Source organism: Toxotes jaculatrix, chromosome 3 (assembly GCF_017976425.1).
Source record: "Toxotes jaculatrix isolate fToxJac2 chromosome 3, fToxJac2.pri, whole genome shotgun sequence".
NCBI classification, from domain to species: Eukaryota; Metazoa; Chordata; class Actinopteri; family Toxotidae; genus Toxotes; species Toxotes jaculatrix.
In genome coordinates, this window is record NC_054396.1 from 25,792,102 (window position 1) to 25,807,156 (window position 15,055).

The following is a 15,055-nucleotide window of genomic DNA, read 5'->3' on the forward strand; positions in this document are numbered from 1 at the left end:
CACGTTTGCATAACGAGCTTGTTATGCAGAGGCCTGTGGTTGCAGAGCTGGTGCTCCAGCACCCGTCTAGACAAATCTCATTTATGCATAAGAAGAAGGAGAGAGAGAGAGAGAGAGAAAGAGAGGGAGGGAGAGAGAGAGAGAGAGTAAATTGAAGATTGTGGATGGGGGATGGGAGTGGGGGTGGAGATGGAGGAGGGAAAAGCAAAGAAGCAGAGCCACTGTTGAGAGCAACTGCAAAGACAAGGTGGAAGTGTGCAACAACCTCACCGTGGCCCCAGAGTTCAATGTTACACACACATCACAGGACCAAAGAGGACACTGGCAGCAACAAAGAGGGTGTCTCTACTTTCAGAGAGAAGAAAATCAGATAAGTGCTGATAATGTAATCAAATTAGATGCTTCCCCATAATGGCTCTGCCTCAGGGAGATTGCAGAGGATGCCACAGAAAATGTGAAATGAGCGTAGAACGGGATATTCAATAAAATCTAGTTCAACAAGAAAAAATACTGCTGTGAAAAGTCTTTATGGATCCAAAGCAACAGCCTCTTCTTTTTACTCAGAAATCAGCAACAGCTCTCTGTTGACTCACAATCCCGAAGAGGATATTGAACTTATAAAAACAAGACAGAGGCTCATCTCAAAGTGACTATTTCAGCAAAACGTTAAAGCTACACGCAGCTCCCTCACAGCTTCACAGAGGTTTTACTGTGGCCAGACTGTAGCCTCTTCTTCTTCCAATAAAATTAGCTGCTCTCTATAAACTGAGATTCCCTTGATTTGGTAGATTTTTTTTTTTTCATGTCTATACAGCTTCTTTGTTTCACGGCAGACGAGAGAAAGAAGGCAAGACTGTCTCTCCCTGGCTACCATTCCTCCCACCATTAGCTCTGACCTGAGACTGGGATGTGCCACTGACAGTCTCTGACCCCAATTGACTTTTGGCCCCTGTCTGACACCAACCTTTGGGGAGTGATTGGAAGTGAATTACAGCAGTGGCAGCTCCTCAGTGGGAGAGCGAGAGAGAAAGAAATAATAGGGAGGAAAGAAAGAAAGGAATAATAGGGAGGACAGAAAGAGGGAAAGAAAAAGAAAGAAAGGAAAAAAAGCAGGCAATAACAAAAGCAGCGGCAACACGATCAAGGCAAAGTGAGGTGATGCATGCGAGACGAGAGGAGAAGGAAGAAAGAGGAGAATACAGAGCAGAGTCTGTGTGTGTGTGTGTGAAAGAGGAGAGAGGAGAGTGTCAGAGGGAGTCCCCCCCTCATTAGCTCAGTGAGACCCAGAGCTCAGTGTTTACCACAAGCAGCCAAAGGGCCGGGTGGCAGCCTGGCCAGCCAAGCTCCTCACAGCACTGCTGGCATCTCCACCCAGCAGAGGGGAACATCCTGGCTATGTCACTGACACTGTTAAAGCCGTCGCCAGCACAGGCGGGAAACGCGCTGGGAATACAGTGAATTCCTGTAATCACTGAATAAAAAATTATTACAGCTTCTGGGTTTGGCTAAATTTTCAGGAGTAAAGCTTGATGAGACTTTTCCGGAAAACATGAGAGTTCACTTCATGCGATGCTGCCCTTTTTTTTCCTCAAAGCCTCTCTAATCAATATCATATATTAACGGCAAAGCAAATGACAATGTGTAATCTAAAAGGTGTCACTCAAAGAGACAAACCCACTGATAATTATCGCAGAAATGGAGTTATCTTCGGCTATGCAGAGCATTTAACCTCTCTTAGGTCAAACCTGTAGATTCTGTAACCTGATTAAGAGTGTCAGCCTAAGATATTTAGTTCTGGAGCACGCATGATTTACATTAGGTACAGGTACGGAGACAGATGTAATAAAAAAACATGCCTCAACACAATACTGAAACTTTGCTCTTACCAACACTGTTTCCTGCAGCTTTTTTTGAAAAGGAAATGTTGCTACCTATACACACTACCTGCCAAGCACCAAAGGACGAACAGACAAAGATAACCGGCGAACATATGGTGTGAATTTAGCAGCTAATGAGCCAGATGTTTCATTAGAAGTTGGTGGAGACCAAAACAGTGCTAATTGGACAAATATTCCTCTGGTGGACGGAAAAACGACTCAAAATGACTTCTGATGACAATGGCAATTGTTTGCTAACACATTTGCATTAGTAACTTGTTATGGTCAAGCCCTGAGAACATGGCAAATAAGTGAAGCATAAGTGAGAGATTAAATAAATAGAAAAGATTTCTTTTCAATAAGATATCTTATTAGCAACTTTAAAGCAACACTATGTGACACTTGTCTCACATTTATTCCTCTTACAATTAAAAGGATGAATTCATTAAGACTAAAACACACCCTTGCTTGTACACTTTGGGTTTTTTGCGGCTACAGCCTGACTTTATGAATCTTCTCAGCTTGAGCTACTGTACACTACATTTTAGCATTCACCATCATCCCATAATTGCCACTTTGTGACCACAGTCGCTGCTGCTCAACGAAGGATCGCTTTAACAGCTGGATTAGTAATTCCAACATAACAAATCTGGTTAAATAAAGTCAGTTAGTGTCGGAGCTGAGAGCAGTTCAAACCTCTGACCTGTTGTCTAAATCTTGGAGACTGAAGGCTGGAGAAACTCTACTGTCAAAGCCGCTCTGTCACAGCACTGACTGCCCCTGCTAGCTTGGCACAGACTCTGTACTTCTGACCCACAGTCCCTGCCATCAGCACCAGCACCACAGGCACAAATCTACACTCTAAACTGGCACTTGGTGCCCACAGCTTACACTGGCAATAGCGGTGACACTGCTGCCAACCTCCCCTAAGCCTGAGACAGTCCACTGCCTCTCATTTAGATTACAGAGGCAGTTCTGCAGCCAAAATACACCTCTGATCCAATTGCAGAGACATTAAAAGAGTGATGGGTTGAGAAATAGAGACTGCGGAGTACCGCTTCAGCCAAAATGCCTGCCAAGCTGTTGTGTCCAAGGTCACAACAGATGGTGTTGAGTGAGAATTACACCTTACCTCCTTTTTCCTCTTCTTAACTTTGGGCATTTTTCCCTCTTTCATCTTTTTGGGTTTCTTCTTCTTTTGTTGCTTGAGGGAGTCGTCATCAGAGAAGAAGCTGTCAAGGGGCGTGAGGGGAACAGTGTTGCGCTCACCTTCGTCATCCTCATCTGGACACATTCAAGAGACACAAAAACATATCTGCTTAGCAACATAAGGTAGTATACTGTGCACAGAGTGCTTAAGATGATAAATTTGGAAATTTGGCTTATGCCGCTGAGTTTGTCGACTTTACAGCCAATTTAGTTTGTAATTAGCCTGAATCTTTATACTGACAAATGCAGTTTGGCTTGCACACTGTAGTGCTGAAATGTCAATCAATTTGTCGATTGACAGGAAATTAACTGACAACAATTTTTGATAATTGATTATTCCTCTAAGTCATTTACATGTTCCAGCATCAAGAATATAAGAGTTTGCATCTTTTCTCAGTTTTATAATCTACATTGTACACTGTTGGGTCAGTTGGTTAGATAAAAACAAGCAATGTGAAGTCATCACCTACAGTTTGGGGAACTGTGATGAGAATTTTTCACAATTTACACTTAACAGACAAAAGGATTAATCAAAAAGACAGAGAGAAATACAATAATCCCTAACGAAAATAATCCTCAGTTGTCAGTCTACTACACAGTGAAGATACAGCAAAGTCAGTTAGCCGCTTTTCAGAAATAAGAATGATGAATTGGTGTCAGGCCAACAGGAGCACTTGGCAAAATAAACCTCATAATCACACATCATTGAGTGTGGATCAACTTTAACCGTCAAAGCGCAAATAGATGGAGTGCCTGCCCTGCCGCTAAATGGGAACTCCCTGGAGGACCACTGAGGTATACTGAGCATATCTTCTGCCTTTAATGCTTGCTGGGACTAAAGCGACCTGCTGCTGGTTGTCAGCTGTACTGTCTCAAAGCTGCTGTGTACAAACGTGCTGACTGCTGAGCGCAGCAGACTTCACTGATGCCATGGCGGGTCACAGAGGAGTAAGTAAGGGAGAGAGAGACAGTCCCAAACAATACATCACTATAAAGAGACACACAGAGAAATACACACGCAGGACGCAACCGTCCTCTAAAGGTCGATCTGATCTCGTTCTCCCTCTGTGTCTCCGACTGTCTTTTTTGTCTCTTTCAGTCTATCTATCTGCGTGTCTCCCTCGCTCTCTGCGTCTCACACAGACAGACTGGAGGGCATGAAATATGCAGCACATGTATCAGAGTCAATCAGCCAACACTAGCCCTGCAGTCTACCACTCCCCTGGGTAGCTGGAGTGAGAGATTGGGGAGGAGGGATTCCTGTGTAGTAGACACACAAACCTCACCAACCACTTATCCTCTATTTAGCAAAGCTAGCAGGAGGTATCCCACGTGCGCACACACACACACACACACACACACACACACACACACACACAGTACAGATCAGTGACTTCAAAGCTTTAATCGGTGGCACTGTCAGGCTCATTGTGTTTCTTCTGTCCACCAGATGAAATGTGTCACCCTTTCTTTAGTGCTAATTGGGGGTAACTTGTGCTTTATGTGCCCAAAATTTTAATAATAAAGCTTTGACTGACAACATTTATAACTGGTATTAATCACCTTAAAATTTAACAGTGCTCATGTAAAAATGGAAATAGTAAGTTTGAGTCAATAGGCGTCGAAAAAAGCACATACACCATCACTAAAACGCAGACTTTAATGTTTTAAATATCTATCTACCTGGTTTTTCTGCTGCTTTGCCAACCCATTCTTTCTTTCTTTCTACCTCAAGCACAGACACACGTGCTTCTCTCCCCTTTATTTTTCTTTTTCTAAATAAAGCCTTGAGTTTACGTATTCAGTATCTCATACAGGGAGCTCTTTTATGCCTCAGATGTATGTTAGCTGCCTGCCAGGCAAGTTATGATGGCAACACTGCGAACCTCACATCTCTCTTTGACGCACAGATGATGACATAGATCAGATGCAGATTGAGCCCGTGCTGGATTACACAAAGCACACAGTCCGTCACTCTGCACCCTTTCTTTCTATGAGTGAACTATGACTGACAGGTTGACCACACATCGCTGATTAGATATGCCAGATGATGCTGGACCGTGTGTCCCTTACTCTGCTTCCTGTACAATAAATCACTCAGGCTTGACAGTGGTGAAGTGGTATCTCTGATGTAGGGTCTAAAAGTTCAACCACACCTAATTCATTTTGAGCAAACTGGACATAGTCCTTTTGATTCTAGGGATGGCAATGCTGTTTAGTCCGCCGCTCTGGTACCAGATGGACTGGCATAAAATTTTGTACAGATTTTCATGGCTACCAGATGTTGTTTTCTCTTAACTTCTAGTCTAGTACCATCATGATTTTGGCATTTGTGGTTTTGAATGAATCAACAACTATTCTATTGGATGCATTCCTTGGAAATTTGGGAGAAAACTTTGCGTGTCCAATAAAATAAATTGTAATTGACTTTGATGATCCCACCTTCCCTTGTGTTTTGTGGTCATTAGCAAATGTTGCCATGCTAACATGCTAAACTAAAATGGTAAATATGGTAAATATATCTGCTAAACTTCAGCATGTATAGCATTTTCATTGTGAGCATGTTAGCTTGCTGACATTAGCATTTATTTAAAGTACCGCTGTGCCTAAGGTGCAGCCTCATGGTGCTGCTAGACTCTGTAAAAAAAAAATCTAACAAAAATATTGAACATATAAATATTGGTCTAATGGATGAACTAATGGATCTTATTTGTAAGAGGGTGTGACAGCAATGCAGTTCACTGAAGAACATGTCTGTGCTTAACACCTGCATTGCCTTATAATCCCAACCCTGCCTACATTAAATAGCCTGTGAAGTCCCCAAAGGGAAAGCCATCAGGGGAACGATAATCTTTCTGCTTGGTGAGTGAACCAGGCTGTGCCAGGTGTTGGAAGGGGGGGGAGGTCGCTCAGTCATGTGGCACAGAGAGGTCTGGCACCAGATTCCGTTAGAAAGAGGACCAAAGCTCCACTTGGCACACAGACCTTCTGTAAAGTGCAGACGGATGGCACAGACACAGTTCTGACCTTCCTGCAAGGGCTTGGCCACTGGACTGACCCATTAGAAGGGAGATTCATAAGCGACTCCCAAGTGAGGAAGCTAGAGTTTACTGGAAAGCGCATTAGCCCTTTCTCTGTTGGCCCCTGTGTGGAAATACCCACTTAATGTTGCCCAGCTTTTCTTGCCACGACGGAGGCGAGCCAGAGCCAAAGGGTTTCCTTTCTTCATTGATTGAGTGCTTATAGCTCAGGCCTCAAACGGCTTCAGACAAAGATACTCATAGACTATTATTAGAAAATGTGATCATCAAAGTGATGGAAAGATAAAGCCCAAATGGCATCATTAAAATCATATCTATTATAGACAATGTATGCACAAGATCATAACATGTGCAACAGAAAGCATATATAAAACAGACCAGAATGCAATACTGCTCATGTGCAAACACACATTAAAAAAGAGGCATCTTTCGTGCTTAAGCTACGTGCACACGCAGCAGGAAAAAATGGTGTCAACTTTCACAATGAGGGATCCAAAAATAGACCCCTTTCCAATTGGGGATAACATTTGTAGGCACACAAAAGCCCATGATAATCTTTCAATTTCAGGGAAGAACAAAACAATTAAAACAGAAAACACAATGGAACAATCTGTGACAGTGTAAGCACCCAGAGTGAAACAAAGGGAATTAGGACACTTTATGCGCCACAGCAAATAAAAGCTGTGATAGGAAAGCATTTAGGGGTCTAAAGTTCCCCTATGTGCTTCTGCATTGTTGCGTTTTAATTGCATGGAAGCGTCTTGATGTCGGGGAAAAATCTGATCTGGATTCCTGACCTTGTCTGTCACTTTGATGTCTGTTGATGGAGGTCGTAAACTGTTTCTGAAAACTGCTTCCTGTATCAGCAGCATAACAATGGATCTGCATCACTTCATCATAGTCAGTGAGGTGATAAGGTAAAATAAAAAAGACAGCAAAGACATTAACGACCGATACTATACACCAGTCAGAACAGTGAGGATGTCTTAATTTATCAGCAAAAATCTTCATTAGTAAATACAAGTCATTGTGTCTGATTTTCACTACATTTATGCTCCACTGCATAAGGGATTGCAGTGTTTTAGAGTTCCACTTACATATTTATAAAAAATAAAAAAAAATTGTAAAGCCGTTTTGACTGACACATGACATATTTTGGATTTTTAAAACCGGATTACAACTCACATATCTTCACTCGCCTTCCATAATCAATTGCACCTTTCCTTCCTCATACATGTTTAACCAACCCCCTGGGTTATTGGGGACACGCATCAGTGCTTGTGTTCTCCCCCAGGCTACGGCTGGCAGTCATAGATGATGCCCCAACTGCTCTCAACACTTCTCCATGTTTCTCCCCTTCCCTTCCCTCCCCTCTCTCTGTCTGTCTTCTTCTTCTCTCTCCCTGCTTCACACCCTCCACATTGAAGCTAACAAGTATGCTGCGTTGGTATTATATGTTGGTATCATATGCGAGGCATTGTCGTGCATGAACGACGCTTTTTTCCACAGTATGCTCAGTCCATATGTAACAGACAAAGACATTCTCTAAAACCTAAATACCAAGTAATGATGTACTTGATGTAATTAATATACCTCCTTTTTGTAACAGTGATACAAAGTATGTCAGCTTTAAAGGTTCAAGACCTTGAAAACAAGCATGAGAAATGAGCAGAAAATGCACCATGGCAACTCTGCCGTATGTCAATTGCTCATTAAATTTTTGAGACAGTTAAACCACTGCCATGGCAGCAAATGACAAAACCAAGCCAGTGTGATTCTGCAAAGGCTTTTTAATCATTTTGTCAAAAAATAAATAAAAATGTTACCTTGTGCCGCTGCAGTGTTTGTATCCCAAACCAAAAAGCTATCCTCATTTCTAAAAACTGAACACTTTCTCTATTATGTATTCTGTAAAACACAGTATCATTGAGCAGCACTTAATTAGAGGTGGCTGAATTTTTTTTGCTCCCATGCAAATTCCTACTCAATATTTTGTTAAAAGCAGGAAACTTTTCCACATTGTGATGCGAAAGTGAAATAGAGGACGAAGCTGCATTTTTTTCAGTCTTGCCCTTGACATCAAACCATCAAATAATCTGATGCTCAGAGCAAGCTGCAGGGGTAGACCGGAAAAAAAAAAGTAAATGTGTCAATCTATTGGCTGCACTGGACAAACTGACACAATGCAGTGTTATAAAGACTCCTGCCCTTTCTGCCCAGTACAGGTGTAACAGCAGGGCATATCAGGTCCCAACACACTGGCCCAGGAAACAGATCCTTAGCAATTTAAGACTTGGTTTGACTGAGACAGATTTAGATTTTGATGAATCTAGCTCCTGGCTGCACATGACACAGACACCCCAGTTAGCACTTTAAGTACATGTGATACAGGCAGGCCAGCTATGACAAACAGCTACTCCCAACACTGGTTTATATTATCAACAGTGGAGCTAAAGCCATCATGCAGCAATCAAGAATTTTTTTTTCATACTACTTAGAAAACAGAATTTAGACAACATAACGCTATGACTGGGATTCCCCCAACTGATCATGTGTTTTACCTGTTTCACCAGGTACAGGCTCATTTTTAGGACAGAGAGTCATTGGGTGCCGGGACACCTGCCACAAAGACTGACAAACTTATTAGTCAAAAGAAAACAAAATGGCCATGATCTGCCAAGTGCCTTCTTGTGTACAGGTCGTTAATTAAGGAATCTTAACATCTCCTGTGACTTGCTTTCTGAGGAGAGAAAATGACATGTACACTACAGCTGGTCCATTGCCAGAGTGGCTGACAGATTAATTTTCCAGCCAGAAGAAATACTGCCCAGATTTGGCTTGCGTGAAGCCACTGTGTGAACTGAATGAGCTGCAAGTCAAGAATGTGGGTTAGAGCCGAAGGGATGTTGGTGACCCAACCACGGTCATCCACAGTGGTCAGAGCCGAGGCAAAAGACTCGGTAAGCACTGTTTACTGTAGCCTACACGTGGCTTTCACACCTCTGCGGCCATGCAGTGCTGGGACACACACACACACACACACACATACAAACAAAAAAAAAAAAAAATTAAAGTTGAAGCAGCCTCCCGATCACTAGTGGAAACAGCAGCGCATCTTCCACAAAATGAACACGGATGTTGTCACTGTAGCCCATTTCTACTTAAAAGCATATGCACACATTAACTCCGAAGGACAAAAAATGACCACAAAGCGCGCTGACACGACACCGAATTCACTGTCACGGTTTTAAACAGCTCTCTGACCCAAACTTGTGTTTCTGGACTTAAGGTAAAGCCATTCACTTGTACACGCATGCAGCCTGTGAAAGACAGGGGGTGAAAAAAAAACACACACACAGCCCACAGAAACCATGCAGCAAGGTTTGCCCCAAAATCAGGCTGGATGCGAGGACAGCCGGAGGCAAATCCAAAAACCTGTTCCCACCTTAAAGACACTAGGTCGTGCAAAAAAATAATAGCATGACTCTGCTTATTGCACCCCACCCCTCCTCCTCCTCCTCTCTGGTCTCAGGAACGCAGGACAAGCCCTTTTCCCCGCATTCAAGGCGTAGCGGCGCAAAATAATCTGAAGGACACCCCGCCTCCCCCCTTTCCCTCACCTGGCATATCGTCTTCAAAATCCATGTCGTCTTGTCCCTCGTCTTCATTACTCAGCGACCCCGGCATCTTTATCTCATAGCCCCCAAACCCCTTTTAGGCTGAGAATACAGAAAGTTAACCCTCCAGACGCCGCAGCCCAGTCTCTTTCTTCACCCAAAAAGAAATGTATTCGTCGCTCAGTTTAAAAAAAAAAAAAAAAATTTAATTTTTTTTTTTTTGGCCTGTGATTCTCGCGCTTTCTCTCCAGGAATAAAAATAAAAAATCATTTATATATAATTTTTTTTTTTGCACTGATCTCTATCCAGGTCTTCCAGTCTGAAAAATAAGAAAGACAAAAATGGAACACACATGCCCAGATTGTGACGTCTGGTCTGTTGCCATGACGATGCATCCCATAATTTCACCCACAACTAGTTAGTCATGCTCTCCTAGTTACCACTTAAACTAGTAGTGTTCAAAAAAAAAAAAAAAAAAACATACACACACACACCGTGCGGCAGCGCCATGTGCCGCTAATAGGCGGATACTCTCCCGCGCCTGTCGCCTGCCCATTTCCCTTTGGAAGTCCAGAGAATTGACAGAAACTTCTCCCGCTTTCTCGCACAGCTGCTTCACTGTTCACTCATAACCTTTCCCCCAGATATGAAGTCTGTCTGTAGGGGAAGAAAAAAAAAACTATTTGTTTTCTACGTGAGGTGAAAATATTTATTCCAATCAACATTATTTTTTTGGGGGGGGGGGGATCAATCCTCACTTTTAGTCAACGCCTAAAACCCCAGGCGGGAATGTCCACACTCAAAATTAGTTTCTTGATTTTGTAAACTTCCGTTTTTTCCCAGACCAAAAAAAAAAAAAACCCAAAAAACACACACACATACACAAGTGCAGCCTAATGACGGCATGCTGAGAGGAGTCCTGACTGCCAGTGGTCTAACTGTTGTCAAGGTTACCACAGCTGTAACACAGGATGCCCCACAGAGAGCTCACCACAGAGAGCATGAGTTTCAGCTTCACTTAATGCAGCGAGATACACAAATCAAGAGCTTGAAGTGCACATCCACTGCACTTACTGAAGTTGAGTTTTCACTGTGATTGTTCTTAAAACTGTATTTTATTTACGTGTGGCCCATTTATTCGACATCTCCAGCTTAATGGTTAGTACTTTTAAATTTTATGTTCATGTTTGTTGGTGCCGATTTCTGCACAAAAGCGAAAGAAAATTTTCTCACTGGACATCCCAACTCAGATAAAGGTACCAACAAACGTTTTTTTTTTTTAACTAAAAATGTAAAGCATAAATGTTGAACCGTTTCATTTGGATTGTTTTATTATGCATCTAAATCTAAATAATTTTTAAAAAAATTCTAACAACAGAGTAAAGCAGTGTATGTTCACAGCTCTGGTATGTACTTTGCTGTTGCACAGCTGTGTTGTATGTGACGCCCGGTGAGCAAATTGTAATGAAGACACAGTTTTGCTTCTCGCTTTAGAAAATTTTATTAAAAGTGGTGTCAGGTTTAATCTTCCTCCTCCTCCTCCTCATCCTGGTTGATCTGGAAGTAGCGAAGCTCATAGCTCTCCTTGGTGTTGGCCACAACCCGCAACCAGTCCCTGAGGTTGTTCTTTTTCAGATACTTCTTGGTAAGATACTTCAAGTACCTGAAAAGGGGTGGGTGAAGGTGGGGAGTGGGTGAATATGGGGAGTAGGTGAAGGTGGGGGGTGGGTGAAGGAGGGGAGTGGGTGAAGGTGGGGGGTGGGTGGGACAGCATACCAAACCTTTTAGTCTATAATATAAATTAATTTTCATAGCCTTTTCACTGGGAAGCTGCACCTAAGACTGCTCGCACAGTCATGCCGTTTCTTTTAATAACCCTGAAAAAATGAAATATTATCTGGCTCACAAACAACCTGCTGTATGTCACTAGATACACTAATACAAACATCTCCCAGTTACTTTTTCCTCTGGTAATACAAACTGCTCCATTTAAGAATCAAAATGGTAGAGTCACCCTCTGGTGGTGGTGTTCATAACTCTGTATCTGTATTTATTTTACTGTTTTTTTTTTTTAATGAGTTTAAATTTGAAATTAATATTTCCAAACGCTGAAATCTTGATTTTGATCTATGCTGTTTTATACTGCATTTCCATAACAAATACTGTCATCTGTCAGCTCAGGAGTATTGCTAGGATCGTATCTTTCTAATTCAAGGAAACTAAAACCCTTATTCATGCCTTTGTTTGCAGCCAGTTGGTCTATTGTAATTTCTTATTCAGTGGCCTGCCTCAGAAATCAATTCAGCGACTCCAGCTTGTTCCAAATACTGCCGCCAGGGTTCTCACAAGAACTAGAAAATATGATCGTATTTCTTCTGTTTTGGCTTCCTTGCAGTAGATATCTATGGCCTTCAGAATTGATTTTAAACTTTTATTACTTGTTTTCAAGGCACACATAGGCCACTGCTGACCCCCTCTCTGCCTGAGATCTGCTGAACCCTGCTGAATCTTATCTCTACTTAAGACTTAATTTTGAATATTGGCTCTGAATTTGTTTTGCATTGGCTTTGGATAAAGCCATTCTAGTTTATTTATTGTTTTATTTACACATTTTCTCTTATGCCTTTCATTTTCTTTTTTGTTTTAATGATCGCTTGACTTTTTCTTTCATGCCATCACACCACATTGTGGCTGTACCTATTTAATATCTATGATTTAATTTACACAGTACATTTTTGACAAAGTTCAGGAAAATACGGGGGACTGGGCCGTTTTCCCACTTCACCCTGGTGGTATAGACCCATGCAGACTGAGTTATGTGGTACTTAGAGAACTAAAAAAAAGAACAGAAAGTTGCTCAACAGCAAAATCTGTTTAAAAAAAAACCCGGGGGGGGATGCAGCAAATGGCACGATAATCGCCAAATTTGGTGGCAATAAGCCTTATTTTAAAAAACAGAAAACAGTCGTCACAGACGTAAAATCAAAGGTTAAAAAAAATTCAATTTAGCTCCTTTAATTCCAGGTTCCTCTAAAGATAATGTACACCACCACCTTTAACTATGACCTCAATAATAAACACATATTTGAATTAAGCATTTCAACAATGTCAACAAAACTGGACATTGTTAAAGTTCATAAAGGTAAAATTTAGGGCAGAGCTGTTGTACTGACCACATCAGACCTTGAATAATTAGTAACAGTGCTTTCACAACAACTGCTTCAGTACTGTGGGGTGATTACCACACAGTCCTTTTCTTCAATAGAGCCTAAGCTTGAAAACGTCCACAAAGCCTCAGTAAAAACCACACGTAATCCATCAGTGCTAAAACTCATATTATTGTTCAGACTAGCTGCTAAGGAGAAACAGTTAAGCAGCCAGCACACTTCCTGAGAACTGCTTGTCAAACAGAACAGAGCAGTGATTGAGAATCTCTAGTATTTCGTGTATCTGTGATGTGCAAAAACATACATTTCTGCCAGCTGGTAAACTGACAGATAAGCGTTGCACTGTATTTGGTACCTCTTTGAGAAGGGAACTTCGGAGTTCACAGCGATTTTGCTCTTGCTCCTCTCAATGGACACCACACCACCGCCAAGGTTTCCAGCTTTGCCGTTCACCTTGATACGCTCCTGCAGAAACTGCTCCTGTAAGCGCAGAAAACACAGCGAGTCAGACACAGTAATAGCAGGTGTTCATAACCTTGTACAGAATTTGTGTGATAGGGGATTTTAGAACAAATAGTATGATGTATAGATGAGAGTTTCTATCTCTTTTCTAAAGAACTGAAAGGTTCTTGATAGTTCTCATTCCAAACCGCACTGGATTATAGTTTCTTTCTACTTAACTGACAGTGAACATCCTCTCCAGTGACTCAGGAGATTGATCCCACTGATTTGACAGCAGTGTTTGACACTCAGGGGTTGTGCCTGACAGCCGCTGCACACTGTTTAACAATATGTCACTTGTGTCTGTATCGGCCTACTCACAAAGTTGGCAGCATCCATGATGCCATCTTCAACAGGGTGAGTGCAGTCCAGGGTGAACTTCAGGATCTGCTTCTTCCTCTTTCCACCCTGCTTCTTGACCACCTGCTTTTTCTGGCACATATGTAAAATAAAGGTTATTCAAACTCACACAAACGACCGTCCTATCACGTGTAACTTCAAAACAGATAAGGTAACATTAAAATAATTTGCCAATTATGTCAGGATATCCTGTGAAGTGGCTAGCTGCCCCTAAGATTTGTTTTTTAATGTCCCTTTGCGGCAGTTTTCACGTTGGCTGCTGCTAGCTAACGCTAGCACGAACAGTTAGCCCAACGTGGTGTTCGCTGCCACCGTAAACAAATTAAAATAAAAGGCATAAAACTCTGAGTGACACAAATATTTATGATCACAAATTATAAACACATCTGCGAGTGCTGAAGACGAGCTAAAATATATCGCCTATATACAGTTTATTTGATAATTTCTCTACTCACAATCGGGGCCATGGCTGACACATTCAGCAAAAAGGAAGGGGGAAAGGCTGCGCAGGAAATATAATACCCGGCCGCACAATCGATCGCTCTCCCATCGAGTCATCTGGACTCGATTAAGGAATGCTTATGAGGCAGTTGCAGAAAGTAGCTTAAGCCTTCAGCAACTTGCACGTAAAATATATGGAATTAGGTCTATTAAAGTAACAAACATCATTATTATCTTTTACAGGGGCATAAATACGGATCCAGCTATCTAAACGTTCTTATTTACTGGCCAAGTGGTTCCCAGAAAATTTATAATCTGAGAGGTACATTAATTTTTCCAAAGAAAAAAAAATGCTGCTAACAGTGATTGTTAAATGTATATGAGCTTACAATAAATAAGTTGATTCAATTATTATTTTAAATTAATTAAACAGTTTCCTAAATGACTAATGAATCAATGTTTACTTGAATTTAAAAAGAGCAGTTTCTCAAAAAGATGCATCTATTTTCCCTATAATTAATGCCAATTAATTCTATAAACTTCCAAGGAACTCAGCTGGAAATTATTTTTTTTAAATTATTGACTTTTTCACAATTTCCACCCCTTTCCCTCCATTCACCCTGCTTTCTGTCCAAGACATAATAACGGTCTGACATTAGAAACATGACAACTGTATTTACAGCAATAAATGAAAAAAGAAAACTGTATGGGACTCCAGTATTAAATGTCCCTTTTGAACTTTGGCAACACTTGGGGGCTGGCATTATGTGTGTGCTGTCAGCTGCCTGGCAGAGGGACCCCATAGTATTGAAGAGTTTCTGCATTGCTGTCATTCCTGCTG

The 15,055-nt window shown here is 41.6% G+C and overlaps 2 protein-coding genes across 3 annotated transcripts in view; both read right to left on the reverse strand.

Moving 5' to 3' along the window:
• Positions 1–9,858, reverse strand: part of chd5 (chromodomain helicase DNA binding protein 5) — a 33,214-nt gene extending 23,356 nt beyond the window's left edge. For both annotated transcript variants that reach the window (XM_041033790.1, XM_041033791.1), the window contains exons 1-2: positions 9,748–9,858; positions 3,010–3,161 (exon numbers count right to left, since the gene is read on the reverse strand). In XM_041033790.1, the coding sequence (XP_040889724.1) occupies positions 3,010–3,161; positions 9,748–9,814 (219 nt within the window). In that variant the 5' untranslated portion in view covers positions 9,815–9,858. The remainder of the gene's footprint in view (positions 1–3,009; positions 3,162–9,747) is intronic.
• Positions 9,859–11,230: 1,372 nt separating this feature from the next.
• Positions 11,231–14,310, reverse strand: rpl22 (ribosomal protein L22). Its single transcript, XM_041032882.1, has 4 exons — positions 14,229–14,310; positions 13,735–13,845; positions 13,268–13,392; positions 11,231–11,408 (listed from the first exon to the last, which is right to left on the reverse strand). The coding sequence occupies exons 1-4, from the start codon at positions 14,238–14,240 to the stop codon at positions 11,267–11,269; spliced, it is 390 nt and encodes a 129-aa protein (XP_040888816.1). The 5' UTR covers positions 14,241–14,310; the 3' UTR covers positions 11,231–11,266.
• Between the last annotated feature and the right edge of the window lie 745 nt (positions 14,311–15,055).

What these genes read in the sequence shown, in the direction of transcription:
- rpl22 (XM_041032882.1), bottom strand. An exon ending in TCATGGATGCTGCCAACTTT is followed by an intron (nt 13,393 to 13,734) that starts GTGAGTAGGCCG and finishes CTGCGCTTACAG; the next exon opens with GAGCAGTTTCTGCAGGAGCG. An exon ending in GAAGTTCCCTTCTCAAAGAG is followed by an intron (nt 11,409 to 13,267) that starts GTACCAAATACA and finishes ACCCCTTTTCAG; the next exon opens with GTACTTGAAGTATCTTACCA.